The 25,243-nt window shown below is 32.5% G+C and overlaps 3 protein-coding genes and 1 long non-coding RNA gene across 4 annotated transcripts; 3 read left to right on the top strand and 1 right to left on the bottom strand.

Moving 5' to 3' along the window:
- The first annotated feature begins 4,886 nt into the window (after window positions 1–4,886).
- LOC105952504 (uncharacterized) lies at window positions 4,887–11,765 on the top strand. Its single transcript, XM_088821375.1, has 4 exons — window positions 4,887–5,030; window positions 5,124–5,298; window positions 5,366–5,725; window positions 11,332–11,765. Exons 1-4 carry the CDS (start codon window positions 4,887–4,889, stop codon window positions 11,553–11,555), a joined length of 903 nt encoding a protein of 300 aa, XP_088677501.1. The 3' UTR covers window positions 11,556–11,765.
- LOC148768883 (uncharacterized) lies at window positions 10,717–11,242 on the top strand. Its single transcript, XR_016033297.1, has 2 exons — window positions 10,717–10,786; window positions 11,022–11,242. It is a non-coding gene; the product is annotated as an uncharacterized LOC148768883 (long non-coding RNA).
- A 2,326-nt stretch (window positions 11,766–14,091) lies between the features above and the next one.
- LOC105964945 (uncharacterized) lies at window positions 14,092–15,244 on the top strand. The gene is made up of 2 exons (XM_012989451.2): window positions 14,092–14,244; window positions 14,364–15,244. Exons 1-2 carry the CDS (start codon window positions 14,136–14,138, stop codon window positions 14,933–14,935), a joined length of 681 nt encoding a protein of 226 aa, XP_012844905.2. The 5' UTR covers window positions 14,092–14,135; the 3' UTR covers window positions 14,936–15,244.
- Window positions 15,245–19,060: 3,816 nt separating this feature from the next.
- On the bottom strand, window positions 19,061–21,291 carry LOC105965009 (transcription factor bHLH30). The gene is made up of 3 exons (XM_012989517.2): window positions 21,063–21,291; window positions 20,644–20,927; window positions 19,061–19,831 (listed from the first exon to the last, which is right to left on the bottom strand). Exons 2-3 carry the CDS (start codon window positions 20,902–20,904, stop codon window positions 19,373–19,375), a joined length of 720 nt encoding a protein of 239 aa, XP_012844971.2. The 5' UTR covers window positions 20,905–20,927; window positions 21,063–21,291; the 3' UTR covers window positions 19,061–19,372.
- Window positions 21,292–25,243: the final 3,952 nt, after the last annotated feature.

Raw genomic sequence — 25,243 nt, 5'->3', positions numbered from 1 at the left:
CATTGATGGTGTGTATGTATTGAAGGTGAAAATCGAACATATCTGATCGAAATCAACACTTTCGAAAAAAATTATAAACTTTTTATAAGAAAGTGAAAAACACATTTCAATTATGTTTCGAAAATTTTAGGAAAAAAAAAAAAAACATAAGTTACGCGTGCTCGATTGATTAAATGATAAATCCACCCTTCTAGATATCATTCAATTTATTGTGCATTCGGAGTCTTTTATGATTTCACGATGTACCGAAATTGCAAAATTTGAAGTATATTTCGATTCTCACTTGATACGGGGTGATTTTAACACTAGAAATGGCCAAATGGATTTCTTGATGGGTTTCAAATTTAATTTTGATATTCTTATTTTTTTTAAGTAATAAAGGAACCTGCAACCAACTATATAGGTGCTCTCGGTAAACTTACACTCTTATATAATAGGATGTAAATCACACGAGAGACGTAAACTACACTAGGCTATAAAATTCAAATTTAGGTCAACTGACACAAGTTTACTTGCTTCAACCGCTAGATCATCCCCTGCAAGACCATTTGTAGTTTCAATCTTAGGAAGAAGGGTTGAGGAAAATAAAAAAATTCATCTGACATTTTGCACCCTGAAAAATACGCCCGAGACAAAAGTACCATCATCAACTTAAAAAAATTCCAATTTAAAATACATTATAAATGATTTATTGTGTTTCGATTATGTAAAATGCTATATAAAGTACCAAAATAATGCAAAATGAAATTAAAGTATTATAAAATATAGGGTAAATTACGGCTACCCCTGATGTAATGTCAAATTATGAAAATCACCCTCAACTATGTATTTTGTTACACGTTCACTCTTACGTTGTCAAATTTATATATGGGTGTTCATCTGATTGGTAAACCATGACCGAACGGTACTGAACCGGTAATTCAGTTCGGTATTAAAACTAAAATTAGTATATATGAAATATAAGTAATATATATATATATATATATATATATATATATATATATATATATATATATATATATATATATATATATATATATATATATATATATATATATATATATATATATATATATATATATATATATATATAACGGTATGAAAATTTGGCGTGCCGAAATTTCTGTACGATTTTTACCGGATGAACTCCTCTAAATTTACCAACTAGATGGGTTTTTTCGCAAGACAATACATAGTTAGGATGACTGTAATTATGCAAACAAGTGGGATTTTTTGATAATTTCACCTTACCTCAGGGGTGACTGTAATTTGTCCTAAAATATATATAATAAAACAAAGGGTTAAATACAAAACACCCCTGTACTATGAATTTTGTACCATATACCCCCTGTACTACACATAAAACAAAACCCCCCCTATTGTTACATTTATTCCAAAATCTGACAAAAACACCCCTGATAAAGCCTATAAATATAAGTGTTTGTCTGAGCCCTTTTTCACTATATATTTTAACATTTTCGGTCAATTTTACTTGGCAAATTTGGGTATTTTTATTTTTTTCTACAAAACATCTAAATGCTCAGATTTTTTTTTTTTTTTTTTTTTTTTCTGAATAAAACCTTTTATTTTTGTCAATTTGAATTTCTTCATTTTTTTCTTAAATGTCTTCCGATAGTTCAAATTCTCAACAATCATAGGATTGGAAAGATGTTTGTAATCTTAGGATGTTTGAACTAGCGGAAGACATTTAAGAAAAAAAAAAATTAAGAAACTCAAAACGACAAAAATAAAAAGTTTTATTCAGAAAATTAAAAAAATCTAAGCAATTAGATGTTTTTGAGAAAAAAATATCAATACCAAAAATTTTCCGGTAAAATTGACTGAAAATGATAAAATATATAGTGGAAAATGGCTCAAACAAACCCTTGTATATATATGCTTTAGCAGGGGTATTTTCGTCATATTTTGAAAAAAAAAATAATGATAGCGGAGTTTTTGTATTTATGTGTAATATAGGGAGGTACATAATACAAACCTCATAGTATAAGGGTGTTTTGGTATTTAATCCTAAAACAAATGGCACATTCTCCAAGCATTGCACAAAGCAGGTTGACTAAATGCAAATAGTGACGAATTTGAATTAGAACCGTATTCGTTTCTTTTCCATGATACTACATCAGCTAAAATCAGTCGACTATATAATATGTTTACACATATACTTGTGAACAAATTATAAATTAATTAATTGGAAGATATATCAAAAAAAAAAATTCAATTTATTTACACGTGTAAGCAAATTATACATCCAAATAATTTTATAATTGCAAGCAAAATTCAAACTCCATTTGACTTCCATAGCATACTTGTGACGTAGTTTTTGTGTATCTATATATGCTTATACATATCCAATCTTAAGAACTTTGACTCTTTTATGTTACATATTATATAATCATGTATATCCAGTTTTATAATTTTTTTATGTTTTTGTTTTTACTGCATTCAGATTGAAGAATTTTAAATAGTGAGTAATATAACATGGAAAAAAATAAGTTATATATAGTGATGTTGATAAAGAAGCTTTAAATTTTTTTTATTTTTTTTTTAATTCAAGCTATTAATCTATTTGAATACAAGTGAATTAAAAATGAAATGTATTAATTAAAGATACAAAATCAATAAAAATAAAATTAAAGAGTTTAGGGCAAAAAACCTAAAGATACTTATCTGATTAAAGGTACAGTACAGTCGGGATTAGCAGAATTTTATTAATTTAGCGAAATATTAAATTACATATATTATTATTTGAGGTTCAATTGTATATTTTACATATATGATTTATATATACACCAATACATTTATCATTATATTTGTTTGAATAATTCTAAATTATGATACATTCGACTAACTTTTCGAATTATTTGCATAGTTCATATCCACTTAATATCGAAATCATTTTAAAATGTATATAACTCCAAATCTCTTCATTAAATTAAAATACGCAACGACCGATCGAACTCCATTTAAATCAATTTTTCGCCGCATTTGACAAAAAAAAAAAAAAAAAATAATAAATAAAAAATTGGATTCAGGAAAAAGAATTCGAGGAAAAAAATCTTTATATAACTCCTATACAACTCTATATAACACGATTTTTTTTCGCTCTAAGAAAAGCTCAAAGATTATAATCTAAAGATTTAAAATACATTTCAATACAAAATTATAGAAACTAAATGAATTATAAAAATATTTCAAATGTATATATATATATATATATATATATATATATATATATATATATATATATATATATATATATATATATATATATATATATACATTTGAAATATTTGGATTAGAAACAAAATGAATTATAAAAACGAAATCCACGAATTTATTTGGATAAATCACTGTACCGAAATACAAATAAATAGAAATCCGTAACCGTCAATTAAAACCAAAATGTTCAAATTATTATACGGTGAATTCGAAACAAAAATCATTCGATACAAATTAAAAAATCTCACGACTATATTATTAAATCATGTGTGTGAATTATATATAAGGTTCTTTATATATTTCAAAAATAGAAAATCGTAATCAACTTGATAAGACCCTTTGAACCAAACACAAAAGATCAAGAAAAAATTCAAACATATATATCTGCATTCATCGGCTCAACTATCCACCATAAATGCATGCAGCTGCCCTAATTTCATGACCTAGGTATATACTTGTCGTGTAGTAATTCCCATGCAACTATAAATAAACCCTAATTTTCACTTACATTTTCACAACTTTGCCTTCCATAATAATTCCTATACTATAATATAACTAAACCATGTTACCGAAAATGAAGTCGAAAAGCCTTTTTGTTTTCTTTGCCCTTCTTCTTTTCGTTTGTTCCGTTTTCGCAGATGAAGCGTCGAAAGATCACACTACTGAAGTCGCTCCAAACGAAATAAAAGGTATAAAATTCTTTTATTTCCTATATATATATGCACATGTATTAAAATTTTAGTTATTGATCGATTTTGTTTCGTTTTTTTCTCTATATGATATTAATTCTTGTATGTATAATTGTGTGTATAGGTGATGAATTGAAGGAAATCAACCAAGGCGGCGGTGGCGGCGGTGGAGGTGGTTACTGCCGCAATAGGTATTGTTGCGGCGGATGGGGCCGCTACGGCTGCAATCGCTATTGTTGCCGCGGCTCTGGTACGTAGGATCTATATTTTTTGCTTTAATAATAGTAATATGTCCGAGTTATTTTTATTATAAAAAATAAAACTACAGTAGAACCTCGATAAATTAATAACATCGCTTAAATAATACGTTATTCCGGTCCCAACTCAGTAAAAACATATTAAATTATTAGTTCGATAATTTAATATTTCGCTAAATTAATAGAATTTTGTTAGTCTCGACTGTATTAATTTAAAGAGGTTTAACTGTATATGATTTAATTTTTTTTAGCAAATTACCTCTAAAAATAATTATTAAAAAAAATATGTTTTGCAATTTTTACTAATATATTAATAAAATATAGATTTTTTTAGAAACTGAAATAACATAGGTAATTACTGAATGGTATACACAAATTGATTGAAATTTACAATTTGGTGCAATAATAGAAAATGAAGTGGAATCGGTTGAAGAAACAAAGCAACCCAACCAAGGCGGCGGCGGTGGTGGCGGAGGTGGTGGTTATTGCCGGAATAGGTATTGCTGCGGTGGATGGGGCAGATATGGTTGTAACCGCTACTGTTGCCGAGGTTCAGGTAATATATATATTTTTGCTATGCATTAATAATTAAAAAGTATCTTTTGTGTTATTAATATTAATAAATAAATAAAATATTATTATTTAATGATTTTTTAGCAATTCAAATTACTGAATGGTCATGATTCAAATTTATTAACAGAAAATGAAGTGGAGTCGGTTGAAGAAACAAAGCAACCCAACCAAGGTGGCGGTGGCGGCGGCGGTGGTGGTGGTTACTGCCGGAATAGGTATTGCTGCGGCGGATGGGGCCGCTACGGCTGCAATCGCTATTGTTGCCAAGGCTCAGGTAAGATATTATATATATATGTGTGTGTGTGTGTGTGTGTTTAAGTGTGTGTTTAATTAACTGTGTGTAAATTAAGCAGAAAACGAAGTGGAGGTGGTGGCAGCAGAAGAGCTAAAGCAACCGAACCAAGGTGGAGGAGGTGGCGGCGGAGGTGGTTACTGCAGAAGAAGGTGGTGCTGCGGTGGATATGGCCGCTACGGTTGCAACCGTTACTGTTGCAGCCGTGCAGCTGGTATGGAAATACAATTCAATTATGACGTCATATATAGTCAATTCTAAAACATTATTTAAAAAAATATATATGTAAATGTTTTTTTTTTTTGGTTGAAATGCAGAAAATGAAGTCGAGCCAGAGCACAATATAGGTGGTGGTGGCTACGGCGGTGGGCAAGGTGGGTACGGTGGTGGACAAGGTGGCGGTCAAGGTGGCGGCCAAGGTGGTAACGGTGGTGGGCAAGGTGGGTACGGTGGTGGACAAGGTGGGAACGGCGGCGGCCAAGGAGGGAACGGTGGTGGACAAGGTGGGTACGGTGGTGGACAAGGTGGCGGCCAAGGTGGGAACGGTGGTGGGCAAGGTGGTGGATACGGTGGTGGTCAAGGTGGCGGCCAAGGTGGTGGATACGGTGGTGGACAAGGTGGTGGATATGGCGGATCCGGTGGCTACGGTGGAGGACCTGGCGGCGGTGGGTATGGTGGTGGAGGTGGTGGCGGCCATGGAGGCGGCGGCGGGGGTTGTAAATTTGGGTGCTGCGGTGGATACGGCGGCGGACACGGACATGGTGGCGGCGGTTGCAAATGCTGCGGCAGTGCGGCGGAGGCAAAAGCCTTTGTGGAAAGTGAAGCCAAAGCAGAAACAAAGAACTAAATCATCTTTGGATATATGTATAATGCCATGTATGTATGTGTGTATTAGTAATAGAAATAAATGATGCATGGTTATGAATTTTAATATAATTAGTTAAAAAATGTATGAATAAAAATGGAGATAGGTGGTCTTAATCTAACAAAGACCTTTGTTGGTTATATGTAATAGATTTTACAGGACTTCTAATGTTAATTGCCTATTTCTATAACTTCATTTTTTTTTTTTCTCTATATTTACTTCTCGTTTTGTTTGATGTTATTATAGAACTAAACACTCTACAATATTATTTTTTTAATAAGTCAAACCTCCTCAATTGTACTAGTTAAACTGTTTTCTTTATATTTTCTCTTTGAAAACAACCCCCTACTTTACTGTACTCGAAGAACCTCAATCCAATATCTCTTCCACCAATAGCCTACCAGAACGTCTCCCTCAACTGTCGTTCACCTTGCAAGAAGCCATATCGCCGCTGGTGAAAGAGAAAAACCGATGAACAAAAAATTGTGCGCAAAAGGACTTTTACATAACAAAAATCAGAGATCAGAATCGTTCAAGGTCACAATCAAATGATAGATCTCGGCGAGAGGAATCCAACAGTGTTTGAATCGCCGAATTCCGAGCACCAAGTCTAAAGTTAATCTTCCGAGAAGAAAAAATGCAGCAAGACGCACAAATGTTTCCAGAGTCAACTATGTATATTGTTTCCAAAATCAACTATACTATTGCCAAAGTTAACTATAAAGATAGGATAGTTAACGATAATTTTTTCAATTTCAACTATAAAGAAATGGTAGTCAACTATAAATTTTTCATCAGTTGCCTATATTATTTTTGAGTTTAAAATCTAAATTAAGTTGTTCTAAAATGAAGTTTCGATGATAAAAATCTCACATCTCCTCCGAAAAATCATGACATATATAGTATGTAGAAAAAAAAAGAGAGATGAAAGAAGAAAGAGAAATAAAGAAGAAAAAATGAAGTAGAAACAGACGTTAAATAGAGTAACTGTGGAAGAGAGAGAAGAATAAAAGGAAAACATGTAAATGAAAGAAAATGGGAGAGAGGGAAATGGGGAAATAAAAAAGAACGAAGAAGAGATCGAAAGAGAGGTTTTAGCATCCGGTACTCCTGTGTATTACCTAATGGCTAAAAAAGACTCAGTATTGAAACAAGTAGCACATACCTCTTTGTTTTACATAGTTAACAACATTAACGTCCCTACGAGTTAGTTGTGTGATGCACTCGCCAAATATGCGACTGAGCTTCGATTTTTTGACGTGAAAAGACCCAAATACCCTTTACATTATAAATTTCAAAAATAAAGTTTTCAGTTTTTTCAGTTCAGTCCCTTGAAGTTTCAGAAAAGCCCTCTTCTTCCTTAAGTCAGGGACTGATTTACAATTTTCCAAAAATACACTGAATATAGCTAACTGCCGCTCTCCTTCCGGTGAACACCCTCTCCGGTCTCACCTCCTTCCATATCCTCAGCCTCCGCTTCGCCCCACCACTCCAACATTTTCTCTGACGAAATTCGGTTCGGTTGGGAGTTAAGATTCAAGCTCATTATTCTTCTGCAAAACCCATCAACAACCCGTAAAAATCCAAGAAAATATCTGCCCCCATCGAAAACATAGCTTTCCAGAGAAAAAAAATCCACGAAAAAACTATTTTTTGCATTTTTTGGCGTCTTCTCCGATCCGGCATCTTCCAATAGTAGCCCACCATTATGCATGGTACCTGATGCCTCCGGATTCAAACCTCTCCGTTGTTTTTATGCTTTTAATCGTCTTCTCCGACGGTGGCATAGGGCTTTCGCGGTAGTGGCGATAAGAGCTTTGGCTGGAGTTTAGTAATTTTGCTAGGCTTGTTAAGATTATAGAATTTGCGAAAGAAGAATTGGGTGGTGTGAAATTGGCAAGGAGAAGTTGGTGGTGGAGGGGACGAGAAAAGCGGAGGAGGCGGGTGGTGGAAGGAAGGGACGTCGGCGGCGTCGGCGTGTAAAAATGTGATTGTCGGATGAGGTGTTGTGAGTTTTGTGGTGGTGGTGATTTCAATGGGGAAGACGAATTATGGGGAATACATGTTCTTTAATTTCTCTCTGTTTGGAGGCGGTTGCTTGACGAGGTGATTTCCGATGTGGTGGTAGGAGTTTGTCGGTGGTCGTGGCAATTTCAATGGAGGAAGAAGAATTTTGGGAAGACACAATTTTCTCTATTTTCTTTTCTTTTTCCTTTTTTTTCCATAAAAAAAGTGTTTGTTTTCTTTATTTAAGAAATTTTAAAAATTTCAATTTGATCCAAAGTTTGGATTAATTATATTTAAATCCAATTCGATTTTATATTTGGGAAAATTACAATTCACTCCCCTAATTTAAGTTTCAGAAGTTTAGTAAAATTTTAATTTGGCCTCTATTATATATTAACTATAATTTTATATTATTAATTGAAGGATAGTGTAGTCACTTCCTTTTAATCAACATATTTATTTCCACTAGGAGGCAGTATTTTAACTAAATAAAATGCAATAGAAGGGGTTAATTGCTAATTATTTTAATATAGGGGATTTATTAGCCATTACAGCTTACATAAGGGGTCGTCTGTGCAAATAACTCAAGAGAGAAGGAGAAGAGAGAGAAATAAGAAGAAAATTAGGGCAGAAGGGGAATAACACAAAAGTTCGGAGGTTATCCCTTAATTTAAAAGTTGGATGAAATATATAATTAAGTAATACTTTAATTTGATTTACATAAATTTAAATAAATATTATTATTAACATTAATAGTTAATACCATACATTTTTTAAAAGCTTACGTCATTGGTGTGTTATTTACTTATTTAAGCTCCACGTCTTGCTCAAATTCAATCGTGAAAAAACTATAATAAAGTATCTTGTCTTTTAAAAATAGAATTAGCAAATACTTTGTGCAAAAAAAATCACCCATGCTTTCCGTGTATCATTTTTTAAGCACACCGTACCCATTGACATTTTAATTGTTGACCGAGTGTTAACACTTAAAAGATAAATATATCCTTCGTGAATAATATAAATAGGCAAATTGCATATAGCTCCAAGAAGAAACACTTATTTGCACTGATGAAAATCAATCCTATAAAAGGTCAATTCCCTTGTCTCTTACCCAAAATATCCCTGAAAATGTAATTTGATTAATTTTATCCATAATATCATTCCTAGTAAATATTGCATATTTGACCTCCAATTTTAACAAATATATCACATTAACCCCAATTTTCACCAAATGTTTCAATTTTTCTTTTTTATGAAATGTTTTTCCCCGCCACCGCCTCTGACGCCCGGATTTCTGCAATTTTTGCTCCCCGTCAGCCCAATTTTGCCGACTTCACTCTTCCTTCTCGGCCCTCCACCACGCACCACCACTTTCATTAATTGTTTGCGCCTTCTTCATAATCACGATATTATTAAAATTAAAACGACATTAAACAATTCAGTTTATAAATAGATGGGATGCTTGTGGAAGAAAGTTCCCAATCTGGCATTGTGTTTATTATTCGTTTTTGTTATTTTTCATTCGTTAATTATCTTAACTGTGTCTATTTTTCATTTTTTAGTCTTCTTAAAATGATTATTTTATTTCCTCATTTTTATGTCATCTCAAGTACGAATGAAAATTGGAACGAAATTTTTGAATTTCACTAATACCGATTTGGTATTTTGCAATTGAACAGTCCTTTTACAATTCAATTTTCATTTTTTTCAAAAATTACATATGGATTTTTCATTTTGAAAATTGAAAGCACACATAAAATTATAAATACAAAAAAATTCATATTTTCGACCCAAAATTATTTTCCAAATTAAATATATTTTAAAAAATATAATGTTTTCCATATACATATTAAAAAATATTAATTTTTAGAATTGTTGATGTAGTATATTTTAAATATAATTTATGTAAACATATATCTTTTCAAAAATAGAAAATCGTAATCAATTTGATAACACTCTTTGAACCAAACACAAAAAATCAAGAAAAGATTCAAACATTTATCTGCATCGGTGCCGCTGCCCTAATTTCATGACCTATGCATATTTTTGTCGTGTAGTGCTTCCCATGCAACTATAAATAAGCCCTAATTTTCACTTACATTTTCACAACATTGCCTTCAATAATAATTCCTACTATATATAATATAATTAAACCAATGTTACCAAAAATGAATTCCAAATGCTTTCTTGTTTTCTTTGCCTTTGTTCTTTTACTTTGTTCGGTTTTCGCAGACGAAGCGTCGAAAGAACACACTAACGAAGTCGCTCCAACTGAAATAAAAGGTATATATATATATATTACAATTTTAGTTATTGAGCGATTTTGTTTTGTTTTTTTTTTATCTATATGATATTAATTCTTGTGTGTATCATTGTGTGTATAGGTGATGAATTGAAGGAAATCAACCAAGGTGGTGGTGGCGGTGGCGGCGGTGGTGGTTACTGCCGCAATAGGTATTGTTGCGGGGGATGGGGCCGCTACGGTTGCAATCGCTATTGTTGTCGCGGCTCTGGTAGGATATATATTTTGCTTCAATAATAGTAATATCTTTGTGTTATTAATATCATATAAATAAAAATTTATATGATTTTTATTAATATTAATAAAATATAGAGTTTCTTTTAGTAATACGATATAATTTATATAGGTAATTACTAAATGGTCCCTATACACAAATAATTGATTGAATTTTATAATTTGGTGCAATAATAGAGAATGAAGTGGAATCGGTTGAAGAAACAAAGCAACCCAACCAAGGTGGCGGTGGCGGTGGCGGTGGTGGCGGTGGTGGTTATTGCCGGAATAGGTATTGTTGCGGTGGATGGGGCCGATATGGCTGCAATCGCTATTGTTGCCGCGGCTCTGGTACGATATATTTTGCTATGCCTTAATAATTAAAAATATCTTTGTATTATTATTATTATTGTTATTAATAAAAACCATAAAATTATTTTTTTTGAGCATTTTACCTCTAAAAACTCATAATAATAATAATTAAAAAAAATGGCAGTATATATATTGTAATTAACTAATAACACGTAGAGTTTTTTTTATCAATTAAAATTACTACACAAATTGATTATAATTTATATTATAATAGAAAATGAAGTGGAGTCGGTTGAAGAAACAAAGCAACCCAACCAAGGCGGCGGTGGCGGCGGCGGTGGTGGTGGTTACTGCCGGAACAGGTACTGCTGCGGCGGATGGGGCAGATATGGCTGCAATCGTTACTGTTGCCGAGGGTCTGCAGGTAATATATATATTAATATAATAGTATAATACTTACACACACACACACACACACACACACACACACACACACACACATATATATATATATATATTCAGATGAATTGATGTTTGGTTTAACTGTTGTGTAGAAAATGAATTCGAGCCCGAGCACAATAAAGGTGGCGGTGGACAAGGTGGCGGCGGCTATGGTGGTGGTGGACAAGGTGGCGGTCATGGAGGTGGAGGCGGCCATGGAGGTGGCGGCGGGAGTTGTAAATTTGGGTGCTGCGGTGGATACGGTGGCGGACACGGACATGGTGGCGGCGGTTGCAAGTGCTGCGGCAGTGCGGCGGAGGCGAAAGCTTTTATGGAAAGTGAAGCCAAAGCAAAAACAAGGAACTAATTAATCTTTGGATATATGTATAATGCCATGCATTTATGTCTATTATATTATTAGTAATAAAAATAAATGATGCATGGTTATGAATTATTAATTAAATATTAGTTTAAAAAAATGTTTGAATAAATATGGAGATAGGTGGTCTTAATCCAACAAAGACCTTCGTTGGTTGTTTGTAATAGATTTACAGGACTTATATTAATGTTAATTGCCTATTTCTATAACTTCATTTTTCTATATTTACTTCTCGTTTTGTTTGATGTTAAATTAATTATTATTAAAAAAAAAATCTATTTTCTTTTATTATTATTCATATTTGATGAAACATATAATTAAGTTAAATTTTATTTTGGTTTACATAGATTTGAATAAATATAGGGGTACATTTATAATTTCTAAAAAAATATTATAACGTTTAACTTATATATTTATTGTCAATTACGTATTTGCATCTACAAATTATATATAATTTACAAGTTGCAATCTGAATTATCATAATATGCAATTATGAGTTTTTATTTAAAATGAATTTTGGATTTTTTTTTTTTTTTTGTGGAAACGCATTTCCATTTTTCATTATTTTCATAAATGTCCCCGAAACTTTGAAGTATTTATGAAACAACATTTAACATTTCAGCTTGTAAAATTTGGATTAACGGAAAGGACTGCAAAAATAGTCAAGATCACTTTCGAGGTCAAATGATATTACTAAAATAGAAACAACATTTAACATTTCAGCTTGTAAATTGACCGGCGGCTCATGTAAGAAATTTCCTAATTTGCCATCGTGTTTATTTTCATTTTTTGTTATTTTAAATCATTAATTAAATTAACTCTGTCTATTTTCCGTTTTCTTTTCTTCTTAAAATGATTATTTTATTTTCTCATTATATGTCATCTCAAGTACGGATGAAAATTGGAACGAAATATTTGAATTCCACTAATTCTGATTAGATATTGTGTTATTGAACAGTCTTTTTTATAATTCAATTTTCATAAGTTTAATTTTTTTTTATTACTATGGATTTTTGTAAATTGAAAGTTATTACCTCGTAAATATAAATTTGAAAATCGAAACTTCATGGTAGGGCTGGAAAATAATTACCGCCTACCGAATACCACGGTATACCTACCAAACGATACCGAAAAATTACCGAAACTTCGGTAACCACTACATTTGGTACGGTATTGGTACCGTACCACTATTATACGGTACGGTAGCGGTATTGTATTTTACGTACCATGGTAATACCGTACCGTACCGCAAATTTGAATTTTATAATTTAATTAATATATATTTATTTTATATTGGTTAGTAATTAACTAAAATTAAAATTACTACATAAAATAAATAGGTCAAAACTTAAAAAGGTTGGATTACAGTTCTTAAAAATTTATGAGACAACATTGAAGCTTAGTGCAACAATAAAGCGTACATCTCATTTGATTTTCACTGAAATAGTACGGCTGCAAATTGAGATTGAAAAAAATCATGACTCTAGTAATCTTGTTTTGCAAGGTGTAGCTAAATCAATGAAGTTGAAGTTTGACAAATATTCAAGGAGCTTTAAAAAATTGAATATGATCATATAAATAGCCAATGTTCTTGTTTAAAGTGTTGTGTTTTTATAAAGATCGTCTTCAAAGTATAACAAATTAAAATTAACGGTAGAGTTACCATGTACCGATATACCGTACCGAAAGTAACGGTATACCGAATAACGGTATACCGCACTTGTTGGTACGGTAACGGTATCGAATTTTTCAATACCATATAATTCGGTAGGTACACGGTATTGATAAAAATATTCGGCAACCGTACCGAAACCACCCCTACTTTATGGCTTCTATATAAAATCTCTTAAATGTATTATTTTATTAATTTAGAGAATTATTAATATATCATGCATCCCCAAATCATGCCAAAACTATAATTGAAGTAATATTATTAATTAATTACTAAATTATCGAAGTTCTGCTATATATATATATATATATATATATATATATATATATATATATATATATATATATATATATATATATATATATATATATATATATATATATATATATATATTCGGTGACTCCATACGATACAGATTACTGAGATGCTGCACTGGCTCCCGAATGATTTTTAACTATCACTGTTGTTATGCGCGTATGCGTGTAATTATGTGCAGATCAACGGTTATTAATCACCTATTACTCTATAAATATATATATATATATATATATATATATATATATATATATATATATATATATTTATGATTTTGAAGGGGAATTAAAAAATTCTTAGAAAAACTAACTTATAAAAAAATTGTAAGAACATTAAATTTCCTTCACCAGATGGTGACATAAAAAAATAGTTGAAAGAAAAGCTTTAAAAACTCACCAGAAATCTTACGTTCAATCGGCGAAAAAATCCAAGAATCCGCCATTAATGCTGTTACCTCATGAACTCAACCTCTTCATGTGTCTTCTACTTCTTCTCTACACCTATAAATAAAGCTCCATCAACACCCATTTTTTCACTCACAAATTAAATAATTTTCTAATTTGAGAAAAAAGAAAAAAAATATGAAGTTTCGAGGGTTTATTTTCATTGCTGCTGTTCTTGTTTGTTCAGTTTTTGCAGAAGAGAAGTTTCCGAATGAGGTTTTTGAAGTTTCTCATACTGAAATAAAAGGTGTGTTATTTAATTATTTCTTGAATATATATATATATATTTTTTTATTCTAATGACGTGGAATATCATATTATTTATATATATATTTTTTAATTATATGTATAATATATATATTGTAGGTGGTGAACCAAAGCATACCAACACTTACATTGGTGGAGGGTACGGAGGGTTTGGCGGTGGTGTTGGAACCGGCGGCGGCAAAGGTGGTGGATCCGGCGGCGGGACTGGCGGTGGATCCGGTGGCGGAACTAGTGATGGATCCGGTGGCGGCGTGACTGGCGGCGGTGGATCCTGCGGGAGTGGTGGTGGATCCGGTAGCGGGACTGGTGGCGGAACCGGTAGCGGCAGCGGTAGTGGATCCTGCGGCGGCGGTACTGGTGGTGGATCCGGCGGCGGGAGTGGTGGAGGAACCGGCGGCGGGACTGGAGGTGGATCTGGTGCTGGAGGATCCGGTGGCGGCGGCGGCGGCGGAGGAGGAGGATCCGGATCGCCGGGAGGTTATTCGGCGGGGTTCAGCCACGGCGGCGCGTACGGAGGAGGAAAAATATGTAAATGGGGATGCTGCAGTGAATCGTATGGGTACAGTCATAAAGGCGGTGGTTACTACGGCTGCACATGCTGCTACACTGCTGCACAAGCGGAAGCCTATAAACAAACCCAAGCCAAATTAGCTGCACAAAATAATAATTAAATTTCTCAATTGCATATATATATATATATATATATATATATATATATATATATATATATGTATGTATGTATGTATGTATGCATGGATTGTCACAATAAAACTGCAGGTGATGGGCTTAATTTCACAAAATTAAGACCCTCATTTTGTAATTTTGTATTTGCAATGTGTTTTGGGAGATGGGATTGAGTTATAGTATTTTTATTTTGTTTCGTATTATTTATCTGCCGCGTTAAATTTTAGTAAAGGGGCTTTTTGAGGAACCCCTCATTGCTTCTTTTAATAGAGAGAGGCCCAAAATATTTTTCTCCATTTGAGAAAAGTTCATACCCATTTTCAGTCATTATATTTTCCAGCTTTGTCCCCACCCGCTACATCATCACTGTATCACGCGCTCAGCGTTTTTTTTTTTTTTTTTTTTTTTTTTCGTTTTTTTTTCCCTTCTTTTCTATATCAGTTTCCTTAATCAACTATGGGGCATAGTCGATTAGCCTTAATCGACTATGAAGCATAGTCGATTAAGGAAATTCTTTATTTTTTTAACTTTTTTTTTCTGCATCATATATATTAATGAACTATGATGAAACATAGTCGATTAAGGAAATTCTTTATTTTTTTAATTTTTTTTAACTTTTTTTTCTACATCAGATATATTAATGGACTATGATGAAGCATAGTTGATTAAGAATCTGCTATTAAACATAACAAATCACAATTGCAAAAAAAATGCAAAATCATTACAAAATACAAAAAATATACAAACATTATAATTGATTTATAAAATTGGAATTAATAAACAAAAAAACCAAAAAAAAAAAAAAATTGGAGTCGATCAACCTTAATCGACTACCAGAGCATAGTCGATTAACTTAATCGAGTATTGAATATGTACATAGTCGATTAAGGTTCCAGCCTGCGCGAATTTCTTTACACCACCAGCTCAGGCAAAACCCACCAAAACAAAACCACACATAAAAAAATTTGCAGCAAAATTATATTAAAAATCCATAACCTGCCCTCCGTTGCCAATAATCATCGGCTGAAATTTTTGAATCAAACCCAAATTATTTGTACCATCACCACACCATATCAACTCCTCTAAAACACTATACTCCACCCTTGCATCACCGCATTGTACCTTACCCTCCCTAAATTGTACATTGCACTCATACCTGAGCATTCTTCACTCTCCATTAGTATTCACGCTCTTTCGTCTTCTCCAATTTTCATTTGTAGCAAAGAGCTTCTGCAAAAAAATTGATGGTACAAAACAACCAGCCCCAACGAGCGGCTACTCCGCCTCAGGCGGCGGCATATCCCCTAAGCCGCCGTACCAACATCTCCTCCAGCAACAGAGCATGAAGGCCGGCAAGGATTATCACAGAATATCCACCTAAGCCATGTATTAAGAATATCATGAAGGCCGACGAGGAAGTGCGCATGATATCGGTGGAGGCGGCGGCGCAGCGGAGTGGAGAGAATATGGTGAGATTTGGATGGAGAGGAAAATAAAAGACGAGAGAAAGAAGTAGGGTTAGGAATTAATTATTAAAACTAAATAAGGATAGTTTAGGGATTATTAAAGATTCATTTTACTATAAATATACCTGAGGGGGTTTTCTCAAATTATTTTTGGGAGTGGGTGTTTCCTTAACTACATTTTCTAGATGAGGGGTTATTGCTAATCATCCCTTTAATAAATATGCACGAATTTATAATAAATAAATAAAAAAATAAAAAAGAAAGCATTGTATGGACTAAAATACCATTTCCTTGTTATGGTTCTATCTAATTATTGTTTTTGGGGAAAATACAAATTGTATTCCTACAGTTTGCACCAATTTCATATTTGCTCCCCAATGTTTACAGAAAATACATTTAACTCCTCATGTTTCAAAAATTCAACCGTTTGAAAAAAAATGCAATGTTAGTTATATATTGATTGTGATGAAGAGAAATAAGAGTTTCAAAAATGCACTTCATGAAGTTGAATTACCAAAAAGTCCTTTTATTAAATGGTTGATTAGATTTTTTAACATAAAATGTGTACAGTCTGTAATACCTAGCTCTATATTAAATATAAAAATGTAAATTACCAACGGCAATATCTATGCTACATCCGGTAAATATAACCAGGCACCCTAATTGATAAGATTTCCACTACGAGTTCAGTTATGGCTTATGAAGTTTTAGAAATATAATTATAAAATAAATTAAAAAGGACATATGTCAATAAGAGAGTTACCCAGTGAAAATCACCGGGTGTAGCATCGTATTCCCCATTACCAACGACCCCTTAAAATCGAATTGCCCAAAAAATCATAATGTAACCATAATTACCAAAGGAAATAAAAACTAAGATTTATTGTCGTCTAACACCATTCCTTATAAAGTGTGAAAAAAAGAATTGAAAATTAAGATTCTGGCATCAGAAGAAAGCCTTTTTTAAACTTTGAAGAAATGAGTAATGCTTCCTGTGAAAGACGATGATGACTTGCTTACATACGTGATTATGCACTTGAAGGTTCCGATGTCGGAGGTCGGTGGTGGTTGTTCTGCGATTGAGATCGGCAAATTTTCGTCGAATTATGAAGTGCATTGTTTTGCTATGATGACTTTTCATTCCCCTGACTTTGTGTGATTATTTGCTGGTACTACAATATCAATATTATTATGTATTTTATGTTATGAGTGATTAAAATATTAAAAGAAATATTTTTTTTCAATTTTGTTAGATAGAATTCTGAATTTGGAATATATGTTTCATTCCAATTTCTAATTTTTTTTTTTTTCTTTTTGAATGAATTGAAATTAGTTACTCACCTTCAAAACTCATTGATAAAAAAATTTAATTTAAAAGTTGTTATGCCCCTCATTTGAGAAGAGTTACTAACTCGAAGAAGCTAATTCTTTTTGAGGAAAAAATGACATATTATTAGACGGCGTCCGTCAAATTCATAGGAGGTTAAAACCCTCCAAATAGTCGATACAAGATTTTTAGCAATAGAACGAGCTAAATAATTGCCTGCACGTTTGATAAACATAAAATTACGCGAGTGAAAGGAACTCGCAATAAAACAACATTCTTCAACTAGTGATTCAAACGACGAAAATTCAGCTTATCCATTAAAAAGGTCGTTGATTACTTGGATTCAGTCCCCTTCCAGAATGAGGTTCTCCCATCCCTTCTCCTTTGCTCAAACAATAGCCCTTAATGCACCAAGAGCTTCTCGAAGAAGCTAATTCTAGATTCGGTGTTTTGAAGTTGGAACAAAAAATATATTTGAAGTTGGAACAATATCAGTAAAATTGAAACCAGATTCAGTATTTCAGTTTCGATATTTTAATTTGACCTGATTCTTAAAGCTATACAAGTAATATAATAAAAATTTCCATCTCCCTAAAACTACGGGTGAAAGTCGGATGGATCTGATTGGAATTAGCCTATTCAAAAATTTCCAAAAAAAATCGGAAGTATATTCCAATTCCAAAATGCCGGGAATTTCGGAAAAGAAAACGGAAATCACATAAGTTATAAAATTTCAAAACTTAGTAGAAATTTTCTGAAAATTTTATAATTTTCAAAAAATAAGAATATCCACATCCATAAAAGTAAAACTAATAACTACTCAAATTAAATTCAAAAAAATAAAAAATAAACAAACCACACCATAATATCCCGTAAAACTTCTAAGAACAATTCAATATGTCAAAATCCTAAAACAAAACTTAAATCAAATTATTCAGAAAACAAAAAGAAAACAAAAACTTAAATAAGTTATAAATAATATATATTATTTATAGGTGTATTTTTCGGGGAAAAAACAGAATTTTTCGAAAGTTTATTCGGAAATTAAATCGGTTCGGAAATAAAAAATTCCAAATTTTGTTATATTGTTTATAGGTGCATTTTTCTGGGGAAAAAAATGGAATTTTTCGAAAGTAATTTCGGAAATTAAATCAGTTCAGAAATCAAAAATTCCAAAAATTTGTTATATAATTCCAATTTCAATCCAAAAGAAATCAAAAAAATTCGAATGGGAATACCGGTTCCAACTCGCACCCCTACCTAAAACTTTTCATAATTAAAGAAAAAAAATAAAAGGAAAATTACAATCACTAATCAAGTTATATCACCAACAAGCAAATCCACACACCATATATACATACAGACAAAAAGAAAATGTGTAACAAAAATTCAAAATCTCAATAATTACTTGATTTACCTTTCACCACCAAACAAGTACTATATATTGTTCAATTACCATTAAAATTAAATTATAAAAAAAAAAAAATGCATGATAGCGAACCATGTTCTTGTCTTCAAACCCATGATAACAACAACTCCTTGCTAAAAAAGAAAATATGGATCATCACTACCGGGCGGGGCCCACCCAACAAAAAAACCCGAACCGTAAAAACAAAAAAATTATAAATCACTCACAGGTGATAGTAACGTGCCCGTTTGTTGTTCCCCGGCAAACCCTGACCCGAACCCGCCAACAAAGTTGACTTGTCCATGACCATTCTCAGCCCTCTCCTAAGTGTCCCCAATCCGACGTCGTTTTCGCCTCCGAATTTCACCCACAGTATGCTCTTTGTTCTCCCGCCCACCGTTGACATCTCCGCCCTCACCACCTTCCCCTCCGCCGCCTTCACCGCCGTTATCATCTCCGTTATTATCTCCGCCCTGTCGTCGCATGACAAACTCGCCTTCGTCAGACCCGTCTTCTCGCACCGGCTCACTTTCAACTCGTCCGTTTCACTCGGTATCATCATCACCGCCGTTTTAACGCCGTTATCTTCTTCGCCGCCGTTGTTGCTTGTTAGCTCCGCCGTTTTCTTGTTCAGCTCCTTCACCCGCTTCACTGCTTCTCCTAGTAAAGAAGCCTTGTCCGTCTGAATATTTATATTATATTATATTTATTAATTACTGTGTGAAAGAATCAAGGGTAAATTACAAAAAACCCCTGAACTTAGGGTAAATAACGAAAAATACCCCAACTATCTGTAATAATCAAAATCCCTTCTGATTAACTGTTGATCGAGTTTTTTTAACAAAAAATGTGTACATTTAATTAATTAATTCACCATATCCGACAATTTAATATTAATTAATTACTGTGTGAAAGAATCAAGAGTAAATTACGAAAACCCTCATGAACTTAGGTTGAATAATGAAAAATACCCCAACATATCTGTAATAATCAAAATCTCCATTTGATTAACTGTTGTTCGAGTTTTTTTAATAGAAAATGTGTACAATCTATTATATCTTCTGTTAAATAGGTGAAAAAAAAAATATACGGTATTGTGTAAATTAAAGTCTATTCCCTTGAATCAAGAAAAAACAGTGAAGTAAAGGAGTTGGTGTAAGACGGAAACAAACATCAGTGGGTTTTTGATAATTACGAATAGATGGGGTGTTTTTTGTAACTTTCCCAAGAATCAAAGATCGGACATTTATAATACTGTGTGAATGAAAAATTAAAAAAAAAACAAGATGTACTTTTCATTCAGCACAGTGGCTTTCTTGTAATTTCATGAAACATCTCATCAAGAACATGCTGTCTGTGTGTGTAAGTGTGGTTTTTTTTTTCGTTATTTACACCGTCACTGTGTGAAAACATATTTAATATTTACTGTCTGAAAATTAATGCGAGCTAAGCAAAGAAGAATTAAAGTGATTTACTATATATATATATATATACCTTGATGGTATTGGGAAGAATGGATTTGAGGGTGGCGATGTGGCCGTTGATTCTCTTCCGCCGCCGTCTCTCCGCCTCCTTGTGGCTGTTGCTGGCGGCGGCTGCTTTAGCTTCCGCCGTGGATCCTGGGCTGAGGGTTTCATGAGTTTCTGTTAATGGCGGCGGCGTAGTGAAAACCCCTTGTAGAATATTATTATTATTATTATCGTAGGAATTATCTGAACATGCACCGAGTTCATACAAACTCGGTATAGAAAACATCTCCTTATAAATTCTTTCAATAACTGCAAGAAAATCAAAAAGATGTTATTTTATTATTATTATTACATAATATATATATGTGGGAATAAATAAATAATTGCATTGAAGAGAGAATATTACAGTAATTAAAGAGGAATTTATGGAAATATTTTTAAAACCTGTCTGGTTTTTCTGAGTTGGCTGAGGATTCTGATTTTTTTGTGATCAGCAAAATCAATTTCGCAGGAAGAAATGGCAGATGATGATTTCACTTAGGTTGTTTTTATTTATTTATTTATTATTTTATTTAATTTATTTATTTAATTTGAAGAGAGAGAGAGAGAGAGAGAGAGAGAGAGAGTTGCTTTCGTATGGCTAAAGTATTTCACAAATCTTGGTCAGATGAGCAAATGAGATCTTGGGCTGCATCTCCTTTTATAGAAGTGGTGTTGGCCAATTTTTTTTTTCTTGGAAATATATTATCATTGAAAAAGGAAAGGACAAAAATAAAAGCTAAAATATTATTTATTTCCACAATCTAATTATAAATTTTGAAGTGTGAATTATAAATTACAAGAATATTGCGGAAATATTTAATTTAAGATTACACGACGATATCCAGTCCACGTATGCGAGAGATGTTCACGGGTATGGGTAAGTCGTCGAATGATTATTGGTCAATTATCAATCCGACCCAACGGACCGATTTTTATCGATGTCCATAATTACTATCGGGCCTATCTTTGTGGGCCGGGTAATATTTATATATTTAAAAAAAATTAATGTTAATAGTTAGTTTGTTTTGTATATACAACATTATTTAGTTTTCAAAATAAATATTAATAGTTAATTAAGTTACATATGTATTTAAAAAAATAAAATATATCTAAACGTTATTTTCGCAATAATTGGTTGGGTATTATCTCGATCCAACTTTCACTAACAGTCGATGGTTGATTATTGGCCACAATTTATGGTCGAAAATAAGTTAGATGTTTGGTAAAATTGACCCATAAATAGCCATATAGTTAATTTGTATGAATAAGGACACACTCTTTTTGGTTGATGATTCCACGTATTTGTGTTGGCTTAAAATTTCCGGGAATAATGTAGGCACGTCCGTGAATAGTGAAGGGTTGTTGTAGGTCCGTCGAAGTTCACTGTCAATTTTCAGCCAATTTTAGAAGCTCACTGTCAAATTTTCACACAACATTTTTAGAAGTTGGCTGTCAATTTTTAGCCGACTTCCTAAAATTCACTTTTATTTCCTATTTCATTTAAGTACCCAATATTTACGTGTTTATTTACGTGTTTATGGTAATACTTCATTAAAATACTCAATTTACAGAGGATCGCTATTAATTTCCAAAATTGTACTGCTAATTTTCAAATAAATACAATTCTTTAGCTTATTTGAGAAATTCGTTCTCAAAATTTTCAGAAGTTCACTACAAATTTTGTTAAAAGTTATAGCTCAATTGCCAGCCAATTTTTATTATTTCATTGTCAATATAAGGTTATACATTACAATATAAGGTTATACATTACAAATCCAAGCAAGTGAAAAGATTTTTATGTATACCTCGAGAATTCCATGTATTCTTGATGTGTTATAATATAAGCGTTTCACCCTTAATTAAACGTTGTGTTGCTTTATTTTCGCTGCGTGATACTCGTTAATGCAATATGTCTGCATGTTGCACATACCGAAATGAGTATAGTACTAACTGATTTAGTGAACAAATCAGGTCGTGCAAGGGTGAAATCCTAACATAGAAACGAACGTGACATTGTATATTTATTTTATATAATTTGATAGCTACATATTTGTACAAACATGAAAATAATTGGCCGCACAAAGACACACAAGTTGTGAGTAGAGCATTAAATTCAAAAAGTGAGATTGAGTGCATTCTTGAAAACCCTCCAAAAATCATGCAATCCCTTTATATATATATATATATATATATATATATATATATATATATATATATACACACAAAAGAGTGATGATTGATGAAAGATCAAAATTCAAACAAAAGAATATTAAGAGCAGTGACAAAAACTTAGAAAGACACAAGGCGAAAAAAGGCAGAGAATAGAACAGAATAGAATAGGGCAGAATATTTTGTTTCTTCTTGTTTTTTTCTTAGACCAACATAAAAGAAAGAAAAGAGGAATCAAGAAGAAGAAGATAGCTTTTTTTCTTTTTTTTCTTTTTTTTTTTTGGCAGTGGAGAGAAGTTCAAAAGGGCAATCATTTTACGGCGCAGTTTCTTATTACAGCACTACAAATTTTTTATTGTGTTTTTGCGGTCCCAATTATAAACATTAAATAAATAAGGGCAAATTGGACATTGCCCCTTCAAAAGAATCCTTTTTTGCACTTTCCCCCCATAAATATAAAAATGAATAGGTCCCTCTTTTAAATGTAGAACTCGGTGCATTTTACCCCATATGTGAATTTTCGGTCCAAGTCTCGCGGAATTAAAGGTGGATATATCATTTTACTTTTTTGGCTCGAAAATCCTCCTTTTCAGAGTTACTTAGGATTTCCAAATTAACAAAAAAAAATTCCCAATTTAATGAAATTCGCTTCTAAATTAGACTAAATTCTCTTCCAAATTCGACAAAATTTATTCTTTGTTCTTCATAATAATCATAAGATGGGGTGAAAAAGGTTAAATGTCATTTAAAGCCTTAAAAGACAAAATTACCATTCCAGTTTACGCACATCGGACAAGAATTAGACCGAAAATACACGTTTGGGGCAAAGTGCACCGAGTTGTATATTGCCCTTCATCTTTTTGAATTGAGACCCGCAGATAGATAGAGATCCGCTGCGAGCAACCCGACTGTGCCTTACATGTGCTCTACAGGCCGCACTCCATTTTTCTTCCCAATGAGCCCTTTTTTATTTTGATTTGGAAGACGGGCCTTGTCGTCTGTTCGAAAGGCATGGTTTTCATTATGTCTCCACATAGGGCCCCACTAGTCCGGCTAGCTAGTGAGCGGTTCTTTCGGGCGGGCATCTACAGCTGCAATGCAAACACCATTGTTCGCAGCCACCTGAGAAGCAAAAGATTCGAGAGTTCGGGCTGAAAATGAAAACGCACGATGAGAAAGGGGGTGGATCGAAGCGACTGCAGTTTTGAAGGGTGAGAGTCTCGATTTTGTACTTTGAGGGGGGGAAAGTGCAAAAAAGGATTCTTTTAAGGGGGCGAGGTGCAATTTGCCCAATAAATAATAATTATTATAATAAATAATAATAATAATAATTAATTAATTAAATAATAATAATGTGAAAAAGAGAATATAAGTTGTTTGTCCATTCCTTACCACACACCAAAGTCTGCAAACTATTCTGACAAACCTTATTACATCAATTTGGTTCCACACGCACAAACACAGTCACTACTACAGGTGGACCATTTGTTCATATCTCAAAGGTAACTCATCTACTGTAAAACATAAAATAAAAATTGATAAATATTTTAATAAAAATTTAAGTAGTTATTATTTTAATAAATATTTTAATAAAAATTGATAAATATCCATTATTTAAGTAATAGTTTCTAAAGTATAATTAAGGAGGTAAGTGTTACTAGCTTCACTAAATGAGCCGAGTCGGCTCCTGCGCTCGATGAGCCGGCTTGACAAAAGCCCGTAATTCGAGCCCGAACCCATTTTTAGTTATTCATGAGCCCATAAGCCGGTTTGTCGCAAGGTTTTTGAATTTTTATTTTTTATATTTAAAACAAATAATGCACATAATAATAGAAAATACAAAAATAATATTAGAAAACTTTATTATATTAATATTTTTATATCCATATAAATAATTTATAATGATAAAAGTAGCAATTCTAATATATATATATTAGAAAGACAAAATGAGATGAGTTCGAGCTCGAGCTAGCTCGACAAACTCGACTTGAACTCAAGCTTGAACTTAGGAAATGGAAGCTCGACGAATTCGAGCTCGAATATTTGACGAGCTCAGCTCATTTACATCTCTAATTTATATGTAAAAGTTTTGAATATCTATAATTTTAAGAGTAACAATATTTATTATTATATGTTTTAAGAGTAATAGTTTTCATCTCATTGTTTTCATCATAATGACGTCATTATTTCACTTTAGTGACAATAAAAAGGAACCGACAACAACATAAAGAATTACTAATATTTGTTCAAAAAAAAAAAAAAGAATCTTATATATAAAAGAAAGAAACGCTGGGCAACCCTAAAAAAACCCTAATAGTATTTCTGTAATTATTTATTTTTAATATTTTTTCTTTACTAATTTCTAACTATAATTTTTAACAATTATCAAAATTAAAACTAACCCGTGAAGAATC

This window comes from Erythranthe guttata, chromosome 8, assembly GCF_056151865.1.
Source record: "Erythranthe guttata isolate IM_541 chromosome 8, IM_541, whole genome shotgun sequence".
Classification (NCBI taxonomy): domain Eukaryota; kingdom Viridiplantae; phylum Streptophyta; class Magnoliopsida; order Lamiales; family Phrymaceae; genus Erythranthe; species Erythranthe guttata.
Note: the sequence above shows the minus strand (reverse complement) of the source record. Positions and strands in the feature narration are given on the sequence as shown.